General features: G+C 37.3%; 1 protein-coding gene across 2 annotated transcripts; it reads left to right on the top strand.

Moving 5' to 3' along the window:
- On the top strand, positions 1–23,557 carry efcab12 (EF-hand calcium binding domain 12). Of its 2 annotated transcripts, none has more exons than XM_008116997.3 (11): positions 1–209; positions 2,918–2,947; positions 8,130–8,637; positions 10,508–10,696; positions 11,592–11,754; positions 12,240–12,424; positions 13,515–13,728; positions 14,961–15,108; positions 16,602–16,697; positions 17,853–17,960; positions 20,857–23,557. In XM_008116997.3, exons 1-11 carry the CDS (start codon positions 16–18, stop codon positions 21,107–21,109), a joined length of 2,088 nt encoding a protein of 695 aa, XP_008115204.2. In that variant the 5' UTR covers positions 1–15; the 3' UTR covers positions 21,110–23,557. The 2 variants fall into 2 exon arrangements, with proteins under 2 accessions (XP_008115204.2, XP_062825840.1); XM_062969770.1 differs by having other exon boundaries at positions 73–213.
- The last annotated feature ends 1,546 nt before the right edge of the window (positions 23,558–25,103 follow it).

Here is a 25,103-nt window from a genome sequence, read left to right as displayed (position 1 = left end):
TTGGCGCCCGCGCAAATGTCACTTGTGCTCTCACGGAGGCCTGGGGGCCTTTCTTCTGCCTGGGAGGAGGACGGAGAGGCCTGCGCCATGCTGAGCAGCTCCGCCGACATCGCCAGGAAGCGGCGTTCTTACCAGGGAGGGAGCCGGGTCTCCCAAGCCCAGCCCGGCTCCCTCTCGACGACTCAAAGGGAAAAGAGGCCCAACAGCGTGTAGGTCTGCTCCCCTTGGCGTGGATCAGGGCCGCAGGCCAGAGCAGCCCTGCTGTAGAGTTGATGCGGCTTAGCACCGCTATGGCTCAATGCTTGGGAATTATACTTTTGCAGTGTCTCTGACAAGGAGTCCTGGGCCCTTAGTGAATTACACCCTTCAATGCTATGGGATGCTGGGATATGTAGTTTGGCGAGTCAGCAGCACTCTTTGGCAGAAAAGACTATAAACATTGGGAAACTACAGCTCCCAGGATTGCATAACAATCAGCCATGGTGGTTAAAGCAGTGCCAAATTATACAGTAGATACACCCAATGGTATGAAATCAGGAGAGCTGTAGTTTTACAAAGTCTTTAGCCTTCAACTCCCGGGATCTCATAGCATTCAGCCATGGCAGCGAAAATAGAGTCAAACTGCATTAATTCCACAATGTAGATGCACATTTCAACACCTGGACTGCATTCACACTATAATTATAATTACAGTAGAGTCTCACTTATCCAACATAAACGGGCCGGCAGAAGCTTGGATAAGCAAATATCTTGGATAATAAGGAGGCATTAAGGAAAAGCCTATTAAACATCAAATCAGGTTATGATTATACAAATTAAGCACCAAAACATCAGGTTATACAACAAATTTGGCAGAAAAAGTAGTTCAATACTCAGTAATGTTATGTTGTAATTACTGTATTTACGAATTTAGCACCAAAATATCACAAAGTATTGAAAACATTGACTACAAAAATGCGTTGGATAATCCAGAATGTTGGATAAGCGAGTGTTGGATAAGTGAGACTCTACTGTATTAATAATAATAATAATAATATTAAAGGGGACTCGGGGCGGCTCAAACGGGGAACAAGCCCAATATAATCCCATAAAATCATAAAATAACAATTTAGACATCAGACAACACAATTTAAAAACAATTTAAACAAGTCATAATTAAAATCGACATAGTTAAAATGTTAAACAATAATCCAGGCATGAAAGGTCCAATATAGGATAACATCTGGGCGACAATCAAAACTGATTTAGGGAGTGTCTATTACAAATAGGACATATATCAAATAGATACAACAGGTAGGGAAGATAAATCTGAACGGGAATCAAACTAAAAAGTAAGCAGGGCAAGTTTCAGTGTAGCTATGGACCAGGTTATAACGGACTTGTCTACTCAAATTGTAGGTTATAACTGACTTGTCCCTCCAGGTGTTTTGGATTACAACTCCCACAATTCCTAACAGCCGGTAGGCTGTTAGGAATTGTGGGAGTTGTAGTCCAAAACACCTGGAGGGACAAAGTTTGCCCAGACCTGAACTAGACACTTTTAACTACAGTAAGTCAATGCTATGGCATTGTGGGGGTTGCTTGTGAGGCACCTGCACTTTGGCAGAGAAGGCTAAAAACCTTGTAATACTACAGCTCCCAGGACTCCAGAGCATTGAGCCATGGCAGTTTAAGATGTTCCAAATGGCATTCGTTCAGCTATGTATAGATTGCCCTCCTGGTGAAATAGCAATAGGATACACTCAAATCAGGTGCAGTTAACAGATCTCTCTGGCCTAAAGGCAATGAGAGTACATAGTCCAAAGAGAAAAGTTCTATCAAAGCCATGGAGTTCACTAAAAGCATGTTTTTATATGTACTTCCTGATTAATTGTTTTTAGATGCTATACCTTGCCTTCAGGGCCCTGGTAGATTTTTTTTTTTACTTGAGAAACTTCAGGTTGGTTGTTGTGAGTTTTCCGGGCTGTATGGCCATGTTACATAGCATTCTCCTGACGTTTCGCCCACATATGTGGCAGGCATCCTCCCAACCTCTAAGGATGCCTGCCATAGATGTTGGCGAAATGTCAGGAGAGAATGCTCTGGAACATGGCCATACAGCCCGGAAAACTCACAGCAACCCAGTGATTCCAGCCATGAAAGCCTTTGACAACACAACTTCAAGTTGCTTCTGGTATAAGAGAATTGGCTGTCTGCAAGGACGTTACCTAGGGGACGCCCGGATGTTTGATGTTTTACCATCCTGTGGAAGGTTTCTCTCCTGTCATACATAGGAAGCTGAAGCTGACATGAGAGATAGATACGTACATACATATGTCTTAAATAAGAATAAAACTTCTTCATCAGTATAATGAGTGATCATTTCAGCCCTTTCAAAATTATTTTAAAACCACAATTGTATAAGGACTTTGACAGGAATGTTTCAAGTTTTATGCTGCTCTGCTATAAATCCTATCTGTTCCTTTTTCTCAGATTAAGATAAAGTACAGGCAGTCCCCAAGTTACAAACAAGATAAGTTCTGTAGGTTTGTTGTTGAAGGCTTTCATGGCTGGAATCACTGGGTTGCTGTGAGTTTTCTGGGCTGTATGGCCATGTTCCAGAAGACCCCAGGAAGATCCCTCAAATCCTTATTATCTGCAGTAGTGATTCTTAACCTTAAAACTTCCAGATTTTTGGAGAATTTCTTTAGCATTTGTCATCTTGGCTGAAACTTCTGGGAATTGTTATTGTTACTATTACATTTATTTATATCTTTCCTTTTTCCCAGTTGAGCACTCAAGGTGGCTTTTAGCAGTTGAACATAACTAAAATGCAACCTATCATTGCAAAAATTCTCTTATTTTGCTTTCAGTTTCCAAACTTCCGAAATGAATATATGTATTAATATATATTTACTCTTATTTTTATTATTTGCAGAGTTGTGCATTGTTCAAGCCCTGATTTGAGGTAAGCTTATTCCTCTTTGCAAATGGGTGGAAAAAGAACGTTAATCACAGAAATTCTACATTAAGGTTTTGCTTTTGGAGCTTAGGAGATAAGATTGAAACTTTGTGAAAATCTGTTGAATGAACTGGGATAGCAGATCCAGACTTTTTTATTAAACGATTTTTATGGAAATCTGGGTGAAGGGACAAAAACAGCAAAGGCTTGAAGAAATAGACAAAAAACTTTAAAACAGGAATTTTATTCTTTAAAAAATTACTTAGGCTCCTGTGCTAATCTTGCATCATTTTAGGGAAAGGATGAAAGAGGAAGGGGCTGGAACAGAGAAGATGGGGAAAATATGTCTAATAGTATTAATTTATATATCTCACAGAGGAGTCAGCAGAGGCAGACAATATTATTAATATTATTATTATTATAAAATCAATTTAAATTGGTTTTATAAGGTATCCTTTAGACCACTGCATTTCAACAACAAAAAAACTTTATTTATATCCTGCCCCATCTCTCCGTGGGGACTCAGGGTGGCTCACAGACATAAAAAGGCAAATATTCAATACCTTGTACAGTAATAAAAAAGTAATACAATTTAATACAATTTAAATAAAATAATTTAAATAGTAAAAAAAACAAATAGTTATAAAAGCAATAATAACTATCTGTTTTAGTGCAGCACCCCATGGTTGTGGCTGATACCGATGTAAATTGGGAAGTGGATCATGGGAGCTCTGGGCCTGTGAGCCAACATGAGATTTCAAGTCCTAAAAATTATCAGTCTGTGTCACCAGCTGTTAGTGAAGGTCTTTTTATATAAACTTTAATAAACTGCTTTACTGATTTTTTTAAAAATAATTTTTATTGGTATTTTTCAAATACAGTGCAGGTTTTAAAAACGGGGGTAGGTGCGGGGAAATGGAGGGAGGGGAAAGGGAAAGTTTTAGGGATGAGTGGGGGGGGGAACAGGGAAAGGGGAAGGGAATGAAACAGAATAAATTTCAGGGAAACATCACCAATACAGGGAAGTAATCTTCCATTCTTTACCTATACACATAGGTTCACTGTATTAAACATTTTTCTAGTTCTCAAACTCTTAATCTGTATCTCTACATTTCTTAAGGTATTCTTCCATTTTGCTCCAATTTGTCCTTCTTACATATTTTCCTCTCTTATCCTTCAGAAGGAACGTAAGTTTGTCCATACTATGCATCTCTTCTAATTTGTACATCCAAGTGTCTTTCTTCGGAGTTTCCTCTAATTTCCATGCTTTCGCAAATGTCATCCTGGCGGCTGTAGCACAATATGTAAATAAAATTTCATCATTTGTGTCAAATTTAGTCTCAGTATCTGTAATTCCTGATAAATAATATTCAGGTTTTAATAAAAATTTCTTTTGTAAGATAATTTGTGTTTCTTGGTGGATCATTTTCCAATTTTTTTAGTCTTTTCACAAGTCCACCATAGATGGTAGAATGAGCCTTCCTGAGTTTTACATTTCCAACATTTTCTATCATAGTTTTTATACACCTGGCCTAATTTTTTTGGCGTCATATACCATCTGTGGAATAGTTTAAGCCAATTTTCTTTTAAGTCGGAAGCATATGTATATTTCAACTTCTTATTCCAAATTTCTTCCCATTCCACTAATTTAATTGGGCGGCCAACATTCCTGGCCCATTTCACCATACAATTCTTAATTTCTTACGTTTCTGTCGACCATTCTAACAAAATAGTGTAAATCTTAGAAATTGTTTTCTTATTATTTAGTATTATTTTGTCCCAAACATTGTCAGAGTTGCTAAAACCTATTATATTATCCTTATTAAACTGTTTCTTTATTTGTGCATATTGAAACCAGGAAATAGCAGGGAAATTCAACTTTATCTCTTCTTGTGTTTTTAGTTTGTACTTATCTTTCCTTTTAATCAAAACATCTTTATATTTTGGCCATTTTAACCATCCTAATATATTCCTTTGATTAGCCTCCAGTGATGAAATCCAGAGTGGGGTCTTGTTATTATAGAAGCTCAACTTATATTTTTCCCAAACTTTGATTAAGGCTGATCTAATAAAATGATTTCCAAAATTTTCTCAATTTTCCTTTTTTTCATAGCCAATATATGCATGCCAGCCTTGACATAACTCCAACCCCTCAAGAGTTAATATGCTTTCATTTTCAAGTGTTGCCCAATCTTTTATCCACTGTAGTGCACTTGCTTCAAAATATAATTGCCAGTTTGGAAGACCAAAACCACCTCTTTTTGTTGCATTTGTCATAATGGTATATTTAATGGTATATTTTTTATTTCTCCAGATGAATTTAGATAATACTTTATTCTAATCCTTAAAAATATTATTGTTCCTAATAATCGGTAAGTTTTGAAATAAGTAAAGTAGTTAGGTAAAACGTTCATCTTAATAATTGCAATCTAGCCCAGAAGTGAGATATTTAAAAATTGCCAATGTTGTAAATAATTCCTTATATCTTTCCATTTAACAGAGTAATTATTTTCTAATAATTGGGCATTTTTTGCCGTGATCCAGATTACTAAGTATTTAAGTTTTGGTACAACCTTAATTCATGTCATTTCTTGTAATCTTTCCTGATTTTTCTTAATCATATTTTTTTGAGATAATTTTTGTTTTATCTTAATTGATATAAAAACCTGCTAATCTGCCGAATGTTTCAATTTTCTGAATCCAATTTAAAATTTGATTTCTAGGTTCTTCAATTATACATATTAAATCGTCAGCAAATGCTCGGATTTTAAATTCTTGATTTCTTAATTTTATTCCTTTTAATTGGTTGTCCTGTCTAATATTTCTTATTAATATTTCTATGGCAAAAATAAAGATTAGGGGGGGAGAGGGGACAACCTTGCCTTGCTCCCTTCCCGATTTTAAATTCTTTTGTTTGTTGCCCATTTATCGTAACTCTGGCATATTGTTTATCATAAATTGCCTCTAAGGCATTCAAAAATAATATCCCAAATCTAATTCTTTGCCTAATAATTTTAAAAAGTTCCAATTTAAATTGTCGAATGCCTTTTCAGCGTCCAGGGCCAGCAGAGCTGCTTCTTTCTGATGGTAATGTTCATAATACTCAATAACATCGACTACACATCTGACATTGTCCTTTATATTTCTATTCGGTAAAAATCCATTTTGTTCCTTCCCAATCCAACTATTCAGAAAAAAATTAAATCTGTTTGCTAATATGGTAGTAAATATTTTATAATCCACATTTAAAAGAGAGATGGGTCTATAATTGCGTACATCAGTCTCATCTCCCTTTTCTTTTGGAATTGTTATTATATCCGCCTGGGTCCAAGAATCTGGTATTATTCTTTCCTTCATGGCATCATTCATTATTTTCTTTAACCACGGTAATAGTTCTTCCTCCAACACTCTATAAAAGAAAATTGGGAACCCATCTGGTCCAGGGGCTTTATTTGGTTTCATAGTTTTCATGGCTTTCCTAATTTCCTCTTCTGTTATCTCTTTATTTAATTGTTCTCTCTGAAGATCAGTAATTTTTTGAAGATTTTGTATCCCTAAATATTCCCCAATTTCATCCAAATTAGTCTTTTCTTGATTGTATAATTCTCCAAACTCCTGCAAGATGTCTTTGTCCATTACTAAAATTTATTTTCCTTTTTTATTTTTACTATCTGTTGTTGTTGTTTTTTCTTTCTTATTTTTCATGCTAACCATGCTCCGGGCTTGTTTGCATTCTCAAAATTATATTGTTTTATGAAATTTAATTGATTTGCCGTCTAAATCTCTTTTTCTATTTCGCAAGTTTTTTAATTTGATTATTAAATTTGATTTCTGTGGGTCTCTCTTTAATTCTTTCTCTGTTGTGTTTATTTCTTTATTGATCTCATTTAATTTTTGAAATTTCAGTTTATGTTTCTCAGCTTTTCGTTGTATGAAATGACCCTTTATTACCGCCTTATGTGTGTCCCAAATTGTTTGATCTTTGATTTCTGAAGTAGAGTTCAAATCAAAAAATTCCCTCGTCAGTTTCTTGTCTTTAATTATATCTTCCTCTTTCTTGATTAAATTATTGTCCAATCTCCATTTCCGGATTTTTTTAAAAATAATTTATTCTCATAATTATTGGATTATGGTCAGATTTATCCATCGGTAGAATAGTAATTTCATCTACTTTCGTACATAATGTGTTTGAGAGCCATACCATATCTATTCTCGACCATGTTTTATATCTGTGTGAAAAAAAGGTATAGTCTCTAATTTCTGGATTTTTAATATGCCAAATATCCTTCAAATCAAATTCTTCTTTCAAATTCCTAAAATTCTGCGGGATTAATCTTGCTTTTTTGTTTTTCTTATTTTTAAATACCTTACTTATATCTAATTTTGTGTCCATTACTCCATTATAGTCTCCCAAAATAATTAGGTGGTCAAAATCCAAAAGGGTTATAATGATTTAACTTGGACTGAAGTGTGGTGGTTAATTGGACTGAAGTGTGGTGGGCCCGGGCTGTGGCGCAGGCTGTTGAGCAACCAGCTGCAGCCAGTGCAACAAATCACTCTGACCAAGAGGTCATGAGTTCGAGGCCAGCTCGGAGCCCCGTGTTTGTCTTTGTCTTTGTTCTATGTTAAGGCATTGAATGTTTGCCTTATATGTGTAATATGATCCGCCCTGAGTCCCCTTCGGGGTGAGAAGGGCGGAATATAAATACTATAAATAAATAAATAAATAATTTCAGAGGTGTTTCCTGGCCTGGAGTGCAACACCATCCTATAAAACACATTTAAACAACATTAGTAAAGGGGAAATTTAAAAGTCATTTTCATAAACTATTCCATATTTCATAAGTCCATGTATTCATTCATTAATTTCACCATACACTTGGGAACATAGGAAAGTTACATTCAAGTTACTTGATGTAAGAGAAAATGAACTATTTTTTTCCCCAATGTGTCAGCGACCAGCACTATATTTGTGCCCATTGGCTAGCTATGACTACTTCTTTATTTCCTGGAAACTTACTAGGAACTGACGGGTAATGATTCGTGTGCAACACTGGTTTGTTAACCAGACACACATGCACACAAACTTTGAGTAGAACTGAATTTAGCTTTAAAAGATTGCTTTAAAGGGGAGACATTTTGCTTAACAATTTATTTCAAACCCACATTGGTTTTGTTTTGTTTTCAGGGAAAGCAGCATCATGGATACAAATGATCTGTGCAAGGAATCCCCCCTTCCCAACCCAGATAAGATATTAGGCCACTGCTTTAAACAATTCAAACTCAGAGAAGCCTATCCACATTTTTTCTTTAAAGTGAAAAAAAGTCGGTTTGGCCCACCCAGATCCAGACGCCGCATTTTCATTGCCCCACCAATGAGAGGAAAAGCTCCTTTCAAGCCCACACTTCAGCCCCACATGCCCTTCGACCTGACGGGGAAAGCTCAAACCTTGGAATTCCCTCTAGAGGACGATATCTCTTCGGAAGAAGATGACATACAAAAACTGGATGCTTGGATTGAGAAGAGGAAACAACTATGGGATCTTCTGAACTGTTGTGTGAATCTAGAGGAATGGCTGAATGCCAAGCAACCTGGAACTGAGCTGGAAGCGAGTGTCTTAGGCAGAATAAAAGAGGACAAAGAACCAAAGGAGGTTAAAATGGAACCTGCATTAGAAGCTGTGAAAAGTATTGAGGTCAGTGTAACAGAGAGGCAATGTGGCTATGTAGCTGGAAAGGAACCTCCAGCTCTTAAAACTGTTCTTGCCCAGAAAGGTTCTTGCCCAGAAAGGTTATAGGTCTAGCCTACAAGGAGTATAGCCGAGACTGCTCCCCCTCACATGAAATCAGCGAAGATCTCTTGTGAGCATCTCATTTTACAGATGAGAAGGATAACTGCAGATAGGGGGATCTCGGTGCTATCTGTGTTCTGATATTGAGTATAATAGGAATTTCCCACCTCCCTGTATTCTGTATTGAGCATTAAAGCACTATGTAAAATGCCCCACTGGCAAAAAAAACCAAACCCCCCCCCCCCCCCACCTTCTTGTAACCATGAAATAATATTGATTAGACTGGCTGCCTTGTGAGAACATTAGGAATGTGGATGCCTTCTTTCTCTGTATTCTTCTCTCCTGAAGTCCTGCTGCTATTTCTTTTGGAAATAACTGCACCCACCATCTGGGCACATAACCTTTTGGAAACCATAACCTTATTGAAAAGGAAAAATGATGTTATATCCGTTTGGCAAATGTGAATTGCCAAGAACACATGGAGACCATCTTTTGGAAACCACTAGTCAATAAAGCATGACCTTGCCCAGAACATATACACCCCCTTGAAACCTCTTAGCTTAAAATATGCGCTCAAAGAAAAATGACATATCTTGTTTACCCATAAACATCTTGTATTAATTCACCATACAGACACATTTCTTATTAAAGTTCAGTCATAGATATGATGTAGTTCTCTGTGTTGTGAACACAGGTTATCATTCTTAATCAATAATCCATAGTATTTAAATATAATTGTACTCACTGAAGTCCAAAGTCATACTTCTCTACTGAAGTCTCTAAAGCATACATGCATCCACCTCCACTGAGGTCTAAAGCATACTGATTCAATCGAAGTCCAAGAACATATACTTCTTTACTGAAGTCCAAATAGCAATTGATAACAAAATGGAGTCCTGAGTCTGAACACGCTCAGTACATGTCTATAGCTCCTCCCACACTAAAGAGGTACAGTTAAACTGGCAAATCAACATGCAATGCAGGTTAGCAAATATATACAGGATGTTTGAAAAAGAACTCCTTATTTCACCATTTAATTAATGGTGAAATAGGGAGTTCCTTTTCAAAAACCCTGTACATTGACAAAAAAATCAGTGAAGCCTTGGAAGGTTGCTATTTCCAACAGTTTCCTCATTTTTCTTTCTGTCCTTCCTGTCTCATTGTTTTTTTCTCACTTCTTTCTCCTCCTCCTTTGATTGTTGGTCAGTTGATGCAAATACAAAGCATACATACCCATTGTTAGCTCAGAAAATCACAAAGCTGGATGAAAAAGTATAATTCCAGGAATCACAGTAACAGGCCTTCTCTGTCACTGGAATGTAGTTGACAATGTTATTTTTATTTGTTTATGTCTTACCACGATGATCATCAGATATTGCTGGATTGCAGCTTCCATAATCCCTCGTCCTTAGTTATGCAGCCCATGAAAACCTGGAGGCCCACATGTGGAGAGGGGTAGATCTCACATGTCAGCTCAAAAGACTCACAACAGTTCACATATGAATCAGTGTAATTCATTGAGGAAGCCCTTGTTATTATAGTGTTGTATTGGGACTGAGGAGTTTTATAGTTCCCCAATGTACCATAAAACTCACTGGATGACTTTTGACCAGTCCCTTACTCAACCTTTCCAAAGTGGTTTTGAACTTAAAATGGGAAGAATAATGATACCCAGGCATGCCAGCTTGAGCTCATTAGAGGAAATGTACAACATTATAAAGATAACTAAATAAATGTAACTTTGGTCTTTTAAAAACATTTTGCTGCCTTTCAGCACCTGATGCCAAAGAGACCAAAAAAGAAAGCCATTCCTCTTATCACAATGCCCTATCCTGAGGCCCTCAAGACACTGCAGAACCTTCTACACAAGCAGAAACAGAAGCTCGTGGACATCTTCAACAAAGCTGACAGGTCCAACACAATGAAGTTCAAGAGAGCTGATATCATCAAAATAATCCAAGCGGTGGGTAGAAAAACATGGGGTTTTCTGTTAGTGCTGAAACGGGGAAATTGGACTGTTAGAGCAATACGTCTTTAAATTACACCTCCCTCTGTTGAACAAGTGTTTAACATCATTTCACTTCATGGGCAGAAAAATCATCATCCAGACAAAGGCAAGCAGAACTAACACACTTAGTGTATATCTGTTGTAATCAGTAAAGTTTAAGGTAGCCATTCATCTCAGCAGATCTTTATGTAAGCATAACTTCATTTGGATCCAGCTTGTAGTGTTGTAACCATACCAGATTTCCATATAGAGCTGATAACTCAGTATCTTTGCAGATTTTTTTTTTTGAGGAAGAGTCAAAAGTGGGAAGTGTAGAATCATAAGAAAGCAATTCTGCTTCTGCCCACTACATACATACCTTTATCTCTCCCCCACTCTCTATATATACTGTATATATATATACACACGCACACACTTTTGTTCTGCTGTTCTTCAGCAGAACAAAAGTTTCTCCAAAACTTCAAATAGGTGTCTGTTTCAAAATACTTGGACTTGCATTGAATAGTGTGTTCAACTTCAGTCCTAGGAAGTCAAAGATTTTTCTTTTGGTACCCATGTGACCTTGGGCCAATTATTTTTCAATCTTTTGTACCTCACAGGACTTGTGCAGATAAAATTACCTCTTCACATACCGCTAGTGAGAAATGTGTAAGGCAGATTTATGCTTGTAACGAAATGATCATGGGACTGTGTGATTTCTCTTATAATACATATGTTTATACATTCTCTTGACTGTATGTATATGGGTATAGCTAGATCAGGGCAATTGGTCAGTACACCCTGACTAATGGGGCCCCCAGATGAGAAATTCTTGGAAATGAAGCTACTCTTGCTCTCTGCTCTTTTCCAGACCAACGTGCCTATCAGTCAAAGGGACCTGGAAGATATAGCCATCTACCTCACCTCTTTACAGAAAGGGAATTGTGTCTCCGGCGATGAACTGGCAGAGTGTCAGAGAATATGGATGGAGAGCTTAAGAGACCAGTGGAAAAGAACTAAAGAGACAAAACCAGGTAAACACAAAATGAACAGTGGACCAGTTAGTTGTGGAAAAGATAGCTCAAATCTTTCTGTAGTAACATGGGTATACCTTTTGGTACCTTGACAAACGGTATGGTAGCTCATTTTGAAAAAGTTATTTTTTGGAACAACAGCTCTTTTAGCCCATGTCCATTAGCTGGCAGCTTCTAGGGAATTTTATTTCTGTATTCAGTTGCTGGGGAACATGTGGTATTTCACTCACATCCTCATTGTGGGCATCTCATAAGTAACGTGCATGATCCATCGGGACTTATGCCTTTTTATGTTATGTTCTAATATCTCCTCGGGTTCTTCCATAAACAAAGAGAAAGAGACAGTATGATTTGGTGTGGAAAACTTCAGGGTGTCTTTGAAGTTTTTTTGGAGGGGGGCTGTTTTCTCGGGAAATTTTTTAAAATGTATTTATAACCTGATGTACGTTCCCTCTCTTTCTAACCCTGGCAACCTCTTAATAAAGATACCAGAGGGCCCTGTGTCTCCAAAGTATGTTCCTGTGCTCAGAGCAAGAGCAAATTTTTATTGCGTCAAATGGACTATTTGGAAGTTCCTCCTATCAACACTGAGCCAGACCGCATGCACCTCACCTATAGTCAAATGGAAGTGGTTGGGAAGAGATACAAGGAAATGAGACGGATGCTAAAGGTACTGTGGAACATAGTTCTTATCTTCATCTTGAGGGTTACCTGATAGCAATTGCTTTTCAGTGGCTGATCCCAGACTTTGGAATGCCCTCCCAAAACATATCAGGATAGCCTTAGCCTTGTTTGCCCTTAACAAGCAAGTTAAAACATTTCTTTTTCATCAAACACACACACACACATATATATATCTATATAATAAAACTTTATTTATAGACTGCCCTCTCTCCTTGAGGGGACTCAGGGCAGTTTACACATTTGGGAAAGTATGAGGGGCACACTGCTGGGGAGATCGTGAGTGGGATTGGGAGTTTTAAATGTAATTTTAATTGCATTTATTATATCTTAACTGTATTTTAACTTATATCCATGGCATAATTGTTTTTTAATAATTGTATTTATTAGGTTATGACTGTTAGCTGCCTAGGCAGCAATGTTAATTATAATCACAAGCAATAAACGCAGTGGAAGAGAAAAACAAACCCACCTGAAGAAAATAAATAATTCATATCCATCGAAATAGCATGTTTTTAGTCCCTACTTTAAAGCAGGCGATGAGACGAACAGCTAAATTTCTTTACAGAGAGTATTTCATCATGTAACTAACCAGATTATCTTACAACAACTTTGTAAGATGGCAGTTGTTATGTCTGAACTCTGTGGACAATGCAGCTTGGTTGCTTGTACTTCTTTGTATACGTTTATCTTGTCTGATGACAGACCTTCAGCAACAAGCAGCTGATTTCATCCTACAGGATAAAGTGACAGAGATCTTGCACTACAGAATATGAGAGTACATGAACTAGGCCTCTGCAGGAAATCTTGATAGGACAGCGGTTTTGGGGGATGGAACTAGCACAGGCATGGGCAAACTTTGGTCCTTCAGGTGTTTTGGACTTCAACTTCTACACTTCCTAACAGCCTATTGGTCGAAGGGCCAAAATTTGGGAGGGCCGAAGTTTGCCCATGCCTGAACTAGCACCTTCTGGGTATTAGTGTCTTCTGTATAGAGAGGATGCTTAACTACATGATTTTTTGGTTTGGTCTTCCATAGCTATTCTTACAACCAAAATTTAATTGTCTTTTTGTCACAGAGGAAAATCGACCCCCTAGACTTTGCAGAACAATGCCGAATGGTGAAAACCGGGGACCGGGCAGTGGACGGACACTGCTTGCCAAGTACTATGGAAGGCGAAGTGGGGGAGCTGGTGGACAAACACCGCCTGGCTTGCCATCTGGTCTGGACTCAGTGTGTCAAGCGTTGTAGGAAATTAAGAATTCCAATTTCTGAAAAAGCGCTGAAGAAAGGTATAGTAAAACCAGGGGATATGGAGGGAGAGGGAAAATGCCATAAATCCAAGCCATTTGGACTCTGCATGTGCACAAGATGGATACAAATCAAAATGCAAATATGTATTTGTAGGTTTTATGGAGTAGGCTCGTTATATGAAAGAGTGCAGTTGATTGGACCAGGGGCCCTTTCAGTTATGTCACTATGGTTCCACCTTACTTTGTGGAATCCTGGAGTTTGTAATTTGCTCGAAGACAATAGAGTTCCCTGGCTGAAACTTCTCTGTATTCTTCCCTCAACTGCAAATCCCAGGATGTCATAATAAGTCAGAGCCATGGCAGTTAAGATAGAATCATAGTGCTCTATGTGGTGGGACAAGCCCCCAGCTGTAGTTGTGCTGAATTCAGAAGCTATCTAGGATGACTTGCTCTGACTCTGCTTTGCGCTGATGTTGTGTCCATGGACTTGGTTGTGTCTCCTCTATGCTCTGCCCCTTTTATTGACTTTTCTGACATCCCTTCTTGAACAGCATACCAATTCTACAAGTAGATCCCACAGTTAGCAGTTCTCTGAGATCACCCTGGTGAATAGGATTCTGAGGTCAGAAGGGGATTTTCACCAGCAGAAGAGGCTTGTGCCTAATATCAATTCCACTTTAACTGATGCATTAACAGGATTATAATGTGAAACAAGATCCCTAATCTTAATTGTTACAGAGCAAATTTCATTGAATTTGTGGGACTGACTTCTGAGTAAAGATATGTAGAACTATACTGTATAATTCAGAAAAGGGCTGTATATATTGCTGTGACTCATTTTGCATAAGAGTTCCATAAGTTGTTCAGAATCCCAGTAATCTTTGCTTTGATTGGAAATATAACATTAACAGAGATAATGAGTTTTTTGGTCCTCATGATAATGGAATTCATAGGCTATAAAATAAGAGGAATGCCAGATAAATCCCCAATAAGATGGGATATTGAGTGAGATACAAAGATTCATACCCACTTAATTCAAATTAAACATTTTGTTAAATGAATCTATAATGGCAGTACCAGTAGAACCCAGTGGCTATTTTAACCTCTTAGAATCTAGGTTTCCATCGCTCAATGAACTCAAGGAGAACCAAATCAACAGATAATCTAGGATAAATTGGATAGCACAGAGTGGACTCGTAGAAATATTGCCATACTTGGGTACCATTATCTCTGACTTTTTTTTATCTATACATTTTTTTCTGTACAATTAGGTCTCTTGTACCCAGGAGATAGAATCCTAAGAGAAGAAAACCAGTTCCGGAAGATGAGGCAACCTGGGGGTTACTATTCTGCTTCTTTTCTTCCTGAATCATCATCATCAGATGAAGAATCACGAAGCACTTCTCCAATTAAAAGGGGGTTGGTTCAATCTTCTTTTTCTCTGTTCCCCCTTCCTCACAGGCCTATTTGGTATTTCAGGAACCTTTTCAGTGGCTGATCCCTTTCTATAAGAGGCTACTCTTTCTTTGACCAGCAAAGACCTTTTCATTCAAACAAGAATTTAATGATTGATTGGTTGCAAGGAGTCTTTATGAGAAGTGATAGATTTTTAACTTCATTACTGTGTTTCTAAATGATATTACACTTCAGAATTTTAATAGCATTTTAATACAATCACTGTTTTAATGGTGCTGTAAATTTTTTATCATTCGTTTTTTCTTTATCTTGTTTTAGCTTAGCTGTAAGAGGCCTTGGGTCCCACGCCGGAACAAAGGCAGAATAACAATAAATCAAATACATTGAATAAATAAGTGATTTTTTTCAGGATGATTCCCTTATAGTTCTCCCAGTGTGATTGACACAGAAATCCTCGCAGTTTCTCAGACTGTATAAGCATCACTGTGCCTAATGTTAGTGGTTGTGACCAGACATACTGAAGACTAGATGAATTATTTTGCTGTTATATTTATTCTTTTTCAGCTGGTTAAGTAAACAGTCAAGTGTGCTTAAAGCTTATAGTATTTTCAACAGGAAATAATTTTTACCTTTTATAAGTGTTCTTTTATGTTCTGTGATATTGTTTTATTGCACTGTTAATGTATTCTGCCTTTATTTTATGTGTTTTGTGGCACTGTTGTGTGCTGTTCTGTGAGCCGCCCCAAGTCCCCCCATGGAGATAGTGGAGGGATATAAATAATTTTATTATTTATTTTATTATTAATTTTCTGTCAAAATAGATCCAAGATTTAGATATTACATATTTTTTAGTGTTTCATTCCATTTTGGAGAACATTATTTTTAGTATTAATTTAAGAATTTACATAGTTTAGTAGGTAGGATGAAGCACTGGGAAACTGGGGACATGGTTTTACTGCAGCTATGAACTTACTCTGTAATGTTGGGCAAAGCATTTTATGTCTCTTTGAGTGACCCTTCTAGTATTTTTAAATGAAAAGATCTTATAATTATTTTTAACCATAGCAACAACTTGCATACCAGTTAGGACAGAGCAAAATTTACAAAAAATTGCTTTCTTGTAGTACAAGATGCTAGTAACAAATTAGGGATGGCTATAACCATCATGTGTCAAGAGGCATCTCTCTGCTGCTGATAGGAAAGAAAGTAAACATTGAGATGTTCTTAGGTTTAGCTCCACTATGTTCGCATATACTTCTATGCATTGCCTTTATGGGCTGTGGCTGCTCACATGTTCTAATACCAAGATATAGTATTCTTCATGGTATCCAATCTTAAAGCATTTACAGGCATAAACATGTATATTTTCTCAGCAATATTTGAATTTTTAAAATGTTACCTCATTTCGATGCAGTGTAACAAGGATTTGGAAAGTCCATGTTAAGTTTTTTATTCTCTTGTTTTTCTGAAATCTTTTCTTTTTCATTCTCCCACAGAAAGCCTAAGCTGACGGATGAAAAGGAAGACCTCAAAGAGGAGAAGAATCTGAAATACCGCTGGTTGTCATATGCAGAATTTAGGAAATTAATGAGGTATGTCAGATGTACTAGGGACAAGTAAAATTATCCAGTTCACCTTCTACTCACTTCCTTTACCCAATCTAGCAACTAGTTATCCCATCTGGTAGTATAAAGATTGCTAAATTTCTCTGTTTTTCACCACAAAAGGAATCAGTGAGGTTCAGTTCAGGATTGGGGGGGGGGGGGGGGGTCTGAGCATTAAGTGGCATTTCAGATTTTTTAAAATGGAGGAACAAACTTTTCTAAAATCTAGTGCCTGCCTCATTTCAGTATTTGCAGACCCCTTCTTCCCTCCATTACATCTGCTGTCACCATGCAGATCCCATAGTTTTAAGAAATCTTTTTTGTTTCTCCGCTTACTTTTTGTAACTTGGTGCATGATGAAGAAAGAGCTCTCTAAACCTCTCAAAAGCAGGCATGCATTTTATATTCTAAGAAACGTATTACTCTAATATAGATGCATAAATATATGTTACTGTCTCAAGTCTCTACACTTGGGATTAAATTCTGGGTGCTGAAGTCCAAGACATTTGGAAAATCAAAGTTTGGGAAACACTGTTACAGGTGATCTGGATGACATTGTCCTGGCCAACACACATTTTGGCGGCTCAAATGTTAGCCCTGTTTCTGGATGTATTGGACCTGCTGATTCCAAAAATGGCACCAGTTTTCCACTTTCAGTTCTAGTTTTTGAGATGCATAACATAATCATCACCACCCACTCACCCAGATAAAATCATGACAACCATATCTAAGAAACTAGAGCCAATGTTGTCTATCCAATGCAATTTTCTGAATCAGTTTCCCAAATAACCCCAAGAACAGGCCTAAAAACCAAAAGCAGATCTTTTTTGTTGTTGTTGGGCTGTGAAATTATTCACAACTAGAACTATTACATTTGCAGTGTTCAAATTCCCTTAGTAACTTTGCCTGTCCCTTTAATTTGGATACGTAAACTATGTCTCTAAACGCTCTGCTGGAATTTTAACTAGTTATTGCAGTACTAGAAAGCTGGGAAGTGAAGGAATACTTCATTAGATAGAAGAATGCCTTTGGCAGGAATTGTGGTCTCATTGGTCCCTCGCTCCAACTCTATCCTAGAGTTGGACACCAGTTTCTTATTTCCTTCTTGACTTTTTCTGAGTTGAATATGTATTGCTTTTCCAGAAACCGCTCAAAAAGAATTCTTCCTCCAGTGAATTTCTGGAAACATAGAACCATCTATGAAAACATACTAGAGACACCAGAAATGGTTGAAGAAGAATACATAGAAAGGTATCATGCAGCATTCTTTCATTAATACTTAAAGTAATAAATGGGTGGCTATTTGCTAAGTTAAGTAAACTATTTATTTAAAAATTGAGTTTTAAAACTTTTCTATATGATTCCTTTATACTTGATGTGTCTTCTTTTGAAGAATAATTAAAAATTCTCATTTCCTCTTGTTTTTTATATATTTGTTTGCTGTACACTCTTCCCCTTCCTTGGTTAATGGTTGTATTATTTAACTCTCTCCCCACCCACAATTATTTTATCTCTTTCCACCTTTTGTGCAATGTTTTTCCCATAGCCATGTTTTAATTTTTTAGGTTGTGAGCATAAACATTTGGGGGCCTTATTTTTGAAGGTAAACCACAGTTCAACATAATAAGAGCAATCATTGGGTTTTCATGCTCCCCACACTTTCAACACAACCACTGAGATAGTTTGGAAGCTTTTTCTTCTTTTTCTTCAGTCATTTTAAGCTTATTTTGTCATCCAAACCCAGATAAACTGTAGTTAATTTTAACTGTTATGTGTGGAAACAAGGCTAATTCGAAATGTAGTTGACGAGTCATAATTTAGGGCAGAGATGTCAAACTCATTTTCATTGAGGGGCCACATCAGCCTTATGGTTGCCTTCAAAGGGCTGTTGAATCCACGGACAATTCATGGATACAGGGGACCAACTAATTTTTTTCATAGTGTTCAGTGCTGTCTAGTTTTTCCCCAGTTTGGATGCTCAGATGTTGTTGAACAACAACCCCCATCACTTTTGATTATCTGCCATGCAGACTGGGGATAATGGGAATTGCAACTCAACAATACTTGTGTCTGGGGGTTGGGAAAAGGTTAAAGGGCATTTTAAAGTTAGACATGATATCTAAATTGTATCTAAATTCAAACCCCACTATCTTGACTAAACTGAATAAACTGCAGCCTTCTAGATGTTACTGTATCACAACCCTCATCAGCTTTAGTCTAATGTCTATTGATGAAGAATACAGAAGGTGTAGTTCAGCATCTGGAGGGTCATATAAAATGACATGGCGAGCTAGATTCAGCTCACAGCCTTGAGTTTGACACATGTGTTTTATGACATGGATTATATCTTAAATTACAGATAACTTGAAGCAAAAGCTTTCGCTTTTTTTCCTCCGGCTGTTGTGTTGGAGCAGGGAATGAAATAGATGAGAATGTGAGCCCTGTTTCACAATGCTAAAATCATTGTGTCCAAATAAAGTTATCAGCCACCTTTATTATAAATGATGCCCCCTTTTAGAGCTAGGAAGTTTGTCTATTATAAGAATGGCATGAATCCCTTGTTAAAAGCAATGCCTCCTATGTGAAGGATAGAAAGCTTTTCCTTTTGTATAGATTAAACAAGGTGCTAGAAAAAAATCCCATAAATCAAAATAAGAGAATGTACAAAACAGTATAGACTTCCTAGAAAAGAGACAAAATTTTAATTCCTGAGTATACTAAAGCTTTCAAATATTCAAAGTTTTGCGGAAGACAAACTCTTGCAGTACAAGATACATGGGTTGATGCGTGAGCGTTTTATAAAGATAGAAGTATGTCTATCATGTAATTAATGAATGCAGAAAATATGTTAATTGTATAGGGAAACACATGACTAAATTAGCATAGGGAGGGCATAAACTTTTTGATTGCTACTTCTTGGTTGTCAGGGACACTCAGTGGGTATTTCTACGCTATAGAATTAATGCAGTGTGACACCACTTTTAACTGCCATTGCTCAGTACTATGGAATCCTGGGAGTTTTAGTTTGACAAGGTCTTTGACCTTCTTTGCCAATGAGCAATGGCAGTTAAACTGGTGCCAAATTGCATTATATCTACTATGCAGATGGACCTGTAGTTAATTTTTATCTATACATTTATTATTATTATTTTAGTGATATAAGTGTTGTTATACAATTGTGTAAAGACAATAATTTTACATCAGTTAAAACCAGCTTCCCCTACCCTCCCCACTAAAAATAACAAGCAAAATTAAAAAGTTAAAATGGACTTTCCACCTCAAAGAGAAACAATGAAAATGTTATTGTAATCCTGCTGACCTCTTAAGACAGTGTCTTCATTCTAACTTGCTATCTCAATGTTTTACATAATCTTCAAAAACTGTAGCATTTAATATCAATACTATAGAATCCTGGGAGTTTTAGTTTGACAAGATCCTGAGTCTTCTTTGCCAAAGAGTGCCAGTGCCTCTCCAAACTACAACTCCCATTCTTCCATAGCAGTGAGTCATGGCACTTAAAGTGGTGTCAAACTACATTATGACTACTACCGTGTTTCCCCGAAAATAAGACAGTGTCTTATATTAATTTTTGCTCCCAAAGATGCGCTAGGTCTTATTTTCAGGGGATGTCTTAGTTTTCCATGAAGAAGAATTCACATTTATTATTGAACAAAAAAACGAACATTTATTATATACTGTACAGTAGTTGTCATCACAAACCAGCATAACCAGACAAACTGTGAATCCTATCCAGAATTTCTTGTTACTACCATTATTTCCATGTACAACACTCTATGGTACGTACATTAATCGATCCTGCATGTTCTGGTGTTTTGTTTGGCGGGCATGCTTCCAAACAAAAACTTTGCTAGGTCTTACTTTCAGGGGAGGCCTTATATTTAGCAATTCAGCAAAACCTCTACTAGGTCTTATTTTCCGGGGATGTCTTATTTTAGGGGAAACAGGGTATGTAGATGCGCCCATAGTTAAGCAAGGATTGAAACTCGAGTCTCCAAATAAGTATAATCAGTACTGAAATCATGACGTACTAGCTGTCTTGAGTCTCTATATCAGCTCTCATGTTGAGCTTTAGTTTGTTTTATAGTATGTCATTCCTGACAAAACCATTTTGTTGTTGTTTTAACAGGGAGCTGATGAAAATGTTTAACTTCCTGAATCCTCTGACGGACCCCAATAGCTTCTGGCCAGGGCATCTTCTCGATAAACTATACTTTCCAGAAATGGAGTACGATGGCGGTCATCCTCTGTTCCACCGTGTTTCTCGCAGGCTCCCAGTCTACCCCAGCATTTACTCTCCTGACCGCAGCTGGCCAGTCAATGACCAGGGCTACGTGACCTACGGAGACCCAGACTCTCGGAAGCATAATTATTATATTTGATAGTGTTTAGAGACTTTTGACAATACTGTACTAACATTTCTTGAGTTGCAACTTTGGAACTGCTGTAAAAAGGCAACTTTTGAAGCAAAACAAGGTGATTGAAAGTGTGGGGGAAATCATTTTGGAAAATATATGGAAATAAAAAAAGAGGTTTTCTGGCAGTCAGTAAACATGTACTCCAGTTACCTTTTGCTACATGCACAGTAATACCAAAAAAATAGTTGGTTACATTACACATTGAATCTTTTACATTTGCAATCTTTAGGAGCCCGCAATGGCGCAATGGATTAAGCCCTTGTGCCGGCAGGACTGCTAACCTGAAGGTTGGGTTGCTGACCTTAAGGTTGCCAGTTTGAATCTGGGAGAGCGTGGATGAGCTCTCTCTATCAGCTTTAGCTCCATTTGGGGACATGAGAGAAGCCTCCCACAAGGATGGTAAAAACATAAAAACATCCAGGTCTTCCCTGGGCAACGTCCTTGCAGCCGGCCACTTCTCTCACACCAGAAGAGACTTGCAGTTTCTCAAGTCGCTTCTGACACACACACAAAAATCTATATTTAGTTGCATCTAGGCTCTACATTTAGTGTAAGATGTCTCAGAGAAAGCCACTTCTTGAAGTTTAAGTAATAGCTCTCTGAAAAATATTCAAATTTTAATATTAAAAGTTCTGATAAAAATATAAAGTTATGGTCAGCTGGGCAAATTAACTAATAGAGTTGGACTACATGGGCCCATCCAGTCCAACCCCCTGCCCTGCAGGAAAAGCACAAAGCACCCCCAACAGATGGCCATCCAGCCTCTGTTTGAAAGCTTCCAAGGAAGGCATTTCCACCACACCTTGAGGCAGAGAGTTCCACTGCTGAACAGCTCGTACAGTCAGGAAGTTCTTCCTAATGTTTGGGTGGTATCTCCTCTCCTGTAATTTGAACCCATTGCTCTAAGTTCTGCAAGCATCAAGAAATTTTAGAATGTTAAATACATGGTATATTATGTCTGTGCATTGAAAATAATAGTATTGCAGTGGGTGGGTCCCCAGATGTTTTGGCCTTCAACTCCCAGAAATCCCAACAGTAGGTAAACTGTTTTTCTTTTTACATTAAAAGTGGGGGAACAAATAGAATTTAGAATAGTAGGAATATAGAGATAGAGTAGTAAAAAAAAAGGAAAAAGGAAAAAAAACCAGGAGATTTTATGAGCTTCCAATCTTCACCGATGCTGACGATGTCCTTGAATTTTCTATGTTTATTTATGCTTCCATCTCTACTATGAACTATATTAGCTAGTGATCTTCTTAGCTAGGTTCAAATATATATAGATCTTTTTATTCTCTTTCCTCAAAAAATTCTTAAAAGGCAACAATCCGTCATTTTCATAGGTTTTCCTTGATGTTGAGTTAACAATTGCGTTAAGAGGTCTATATCCATAATTTCCATTATTCTCAGTAACCATTCTTCCATTGATGGAATCTCTTTTTGTCTCCATTTCTTGGCATATACTATTCTTGCCACTGTGGCCAAGTAATTTAGGAGAGTTTCTTTGTTTGGATCCATCTTTATATCTATTATTCCCAGGAGGAAGTATTCTGGTTTCAACTGTATCTTGGTATTCAATATTTTCTGAGTTATTTTATGAATTTCTATCCAATATTTTTTGGGCTTGTCACACGTCCACCACATGTGGTAAAAGATGCCTTCATGATTTTCGCATTTCCAACATTTATTTTGAAGTTCTCTATAGTAATTTCCTAATTTTTGTGGGGTGATATACCATCTATGCATCATCTTATACCGATTTTCTTTTAAGTCCAATGAATAAGTTTGTTTTAGTTTATAATTCCACATGTATTCCCATTCCTCCATCTTAATCACTCTTCCTAAATTTCCTAAACTGTCTAGGATTACTGGAAGTTGTAGGCCAAAACACCTGGGGACCCACAGGTTGAAAATCACTGGTTTAAAGAGTGAAATAGCAGATACTGGAGACAGAGGGATAGGATTTTATCTCCATGTGTTTATGGAAGGAAATATCTAAAGATAAGAGTAAAGCCACAACTCAGAATATTGACTTAGCAGTTTTACGCTGAATCAAAGCAATGACTCAGCATTATCTCAAACCTTTGATCGTTTTCATGAATTTGTCATCTTAGATGTAATTACTATAAACTGGAAGAGTGCAGTGGGATTGTCAGTAGATTAATCGAAAAACTAATTGTGGAACATGGCCTTAATAGAAAAACTAATGAACTATGTAAAAAGTATTAGAAGTAATAGAGAGTATGCCTTTTTTGAGCAACTAGACTACCCTTTATTTCTTACATTAGTACAAACAGAAAGACATTTGTTCCTCCACTTACTTGTTTAGGTTGACAGAATTATGTATTGTCATGTGTGACGTGATCATTTTTTGGTACAGATTTGTTTAAATAAACTACTTCGTTTTGATCTTCAGATGATTCAGGTGACTGTTTATTTCCCCTCCATTTACTGTTTGTGTTAAATTGAATAAAAATAGAAAAAACAGGGGGAAAATTTGGATTTAGAAGAGACGACAAGAGCCGTAGTGTCCAATCGAAGCAATCCTAATAGATGGCCATCCAGCTGCTGCTTCAAATTTCTGTAGTCGTGGAGCAGAAATTGCTGACCATCAGCCCCAGCTTCCGCCAACTTAGCAGTTCGAAAACATACAAACGTGAGTAGATCAATAGATACCGCTTCAGTGGGAAAGTAACGGGGCTCCATGCAGTCATGCCAGCCACATGACCTTGGAGATGTCTACAGACAACGCTGGCTCTTTGATTTAGAAATGGAGATGAGCACCAACCCCTAGAGTCGGGCATGACTAAACCTTTACCCTTACCTTTTTTCTAATATTAATTTTATTAGCTTTTCAAAAGCTTTTCAACTCAAATCCAACAAAAAACAAAAACAAAAAATAAGAAAAGACAGAAACACAAAAGTAACACGCATCCCATTATTTCTTCCCCACTTCTACAAGCTAAAACTAGCAGACTCTGTCTCCTTTTTTCTAATAATAATAATATTAGCCATAAAAATACAACTGATCTCCCCTCTCTACAAGCAGAGGCAGCTATCAAACTAATGTACTTGTTTCTTTCAGCTTCTGCTACATCATAGAATCAGAGTTGGAAGAGACCACATGGGCCATCCAGTCCAACCCCCTGCCAAGAATCAAGAAAATCACATTCTAAACACATTTTAAATAAGATACGATACATTTAAAATTAATGAAAAATTACAACTAATATTTATAAAAAAATGTAACCATTTCAATAATAGTAATAATAACAATGACAATAATAGTTACTTGTTTCTCCTAGCTCAAGGTGGGTGGGTACAACATGGTTAAACCAAAGAAAATATAATACCCTTAATGCATATATTAAAAGACACATAACAAAGACCGACACTGAAGTGCACATTCTTCTAATTTCATCTTTTATTCACTAACTCAGTCTCTCCCACATTTTGTCCCTTTGTAATTTAAACTGATCTTATCATATAGCATATTACTGTATTTCCGTAAGAAACTCCTTTTTCAGCCTCAGGGGAAGGCAAATGGCCGGCTTGTTTACCATTTAATGGCCTTCCAGATTCAATGCTTGGCTGCTTCCTACCTATGGGAATCCTTTGTTGGGATTTGTTAGCTGGCCCTGATGGTTTCTTGTCTGGAATTGCCCTGTTTTCTGAATGTTGTTCAAGAAGCAGCCAGGCTTTGAATCTGCAAGGCCATTAAATGCTAATCAAGGTGATTAATTGCAACATTCACACTTGCCTCAAACAGACAAGAGTTCTTTCTCCCAATATGGACTTTCCACAAATATATAAACCTCCCTTGCCCAGTTTCAAATACACTTCACAACCTCTGAGGACGCTTGCCATAGATGTGGGCAAAACGTCAGGAGAGAATGCTTTTGGAACATTACCATACAGCTCGGAAAACTCACACCAACTCAGATCATCCCTGGGTTATAGA

The sequence above is a fragment of the Anolis carolinensis genome, chromosome 2 (assembly GCF_035594765.1).
Source record: "Anolis carolinensis isolate JA03-04 chromosome 2, rAnoCar3.1.pri, whole genome shotgun sequence".
NCBI classification, from domain to species: Eukaryota; Metazoa; Chordata; class Lepidosauria; order Squamata; family Dactyloidae; genus Anolis; species Anolis carolinensis.
The sequence above is the reverse complement of the archived record's forward strand: the minus strand, read 5'-3'. Positions and strand labels throughout refer to the sequence as shown.

Excerpts from the sequence above, each read along its gene's own strand:
- efcab12 (XM_008116997.3), top strand. The coding sequence starts at position 16 with ATGTCACTTGTGCTCTCACGGAGGCCTGGGGGCCTTTCTTCTGCCTGG. Across the intron at positions 210-2,917 it reads GAAAAGAGGCCCAACAGCGT|AGTTGTGCATTGTTCAAGCC; the intron begins GTAGGTCTGCTC and ends TATTATTTGCAG. Across the intron at positions 8,638-10,507 it reads AAGCTGTGAAAAGTATTGAG|CACCTGATGCCAAAGAGACC; the intron begins GTCAGTGTAACA and ends GCTGCCTTTCAG.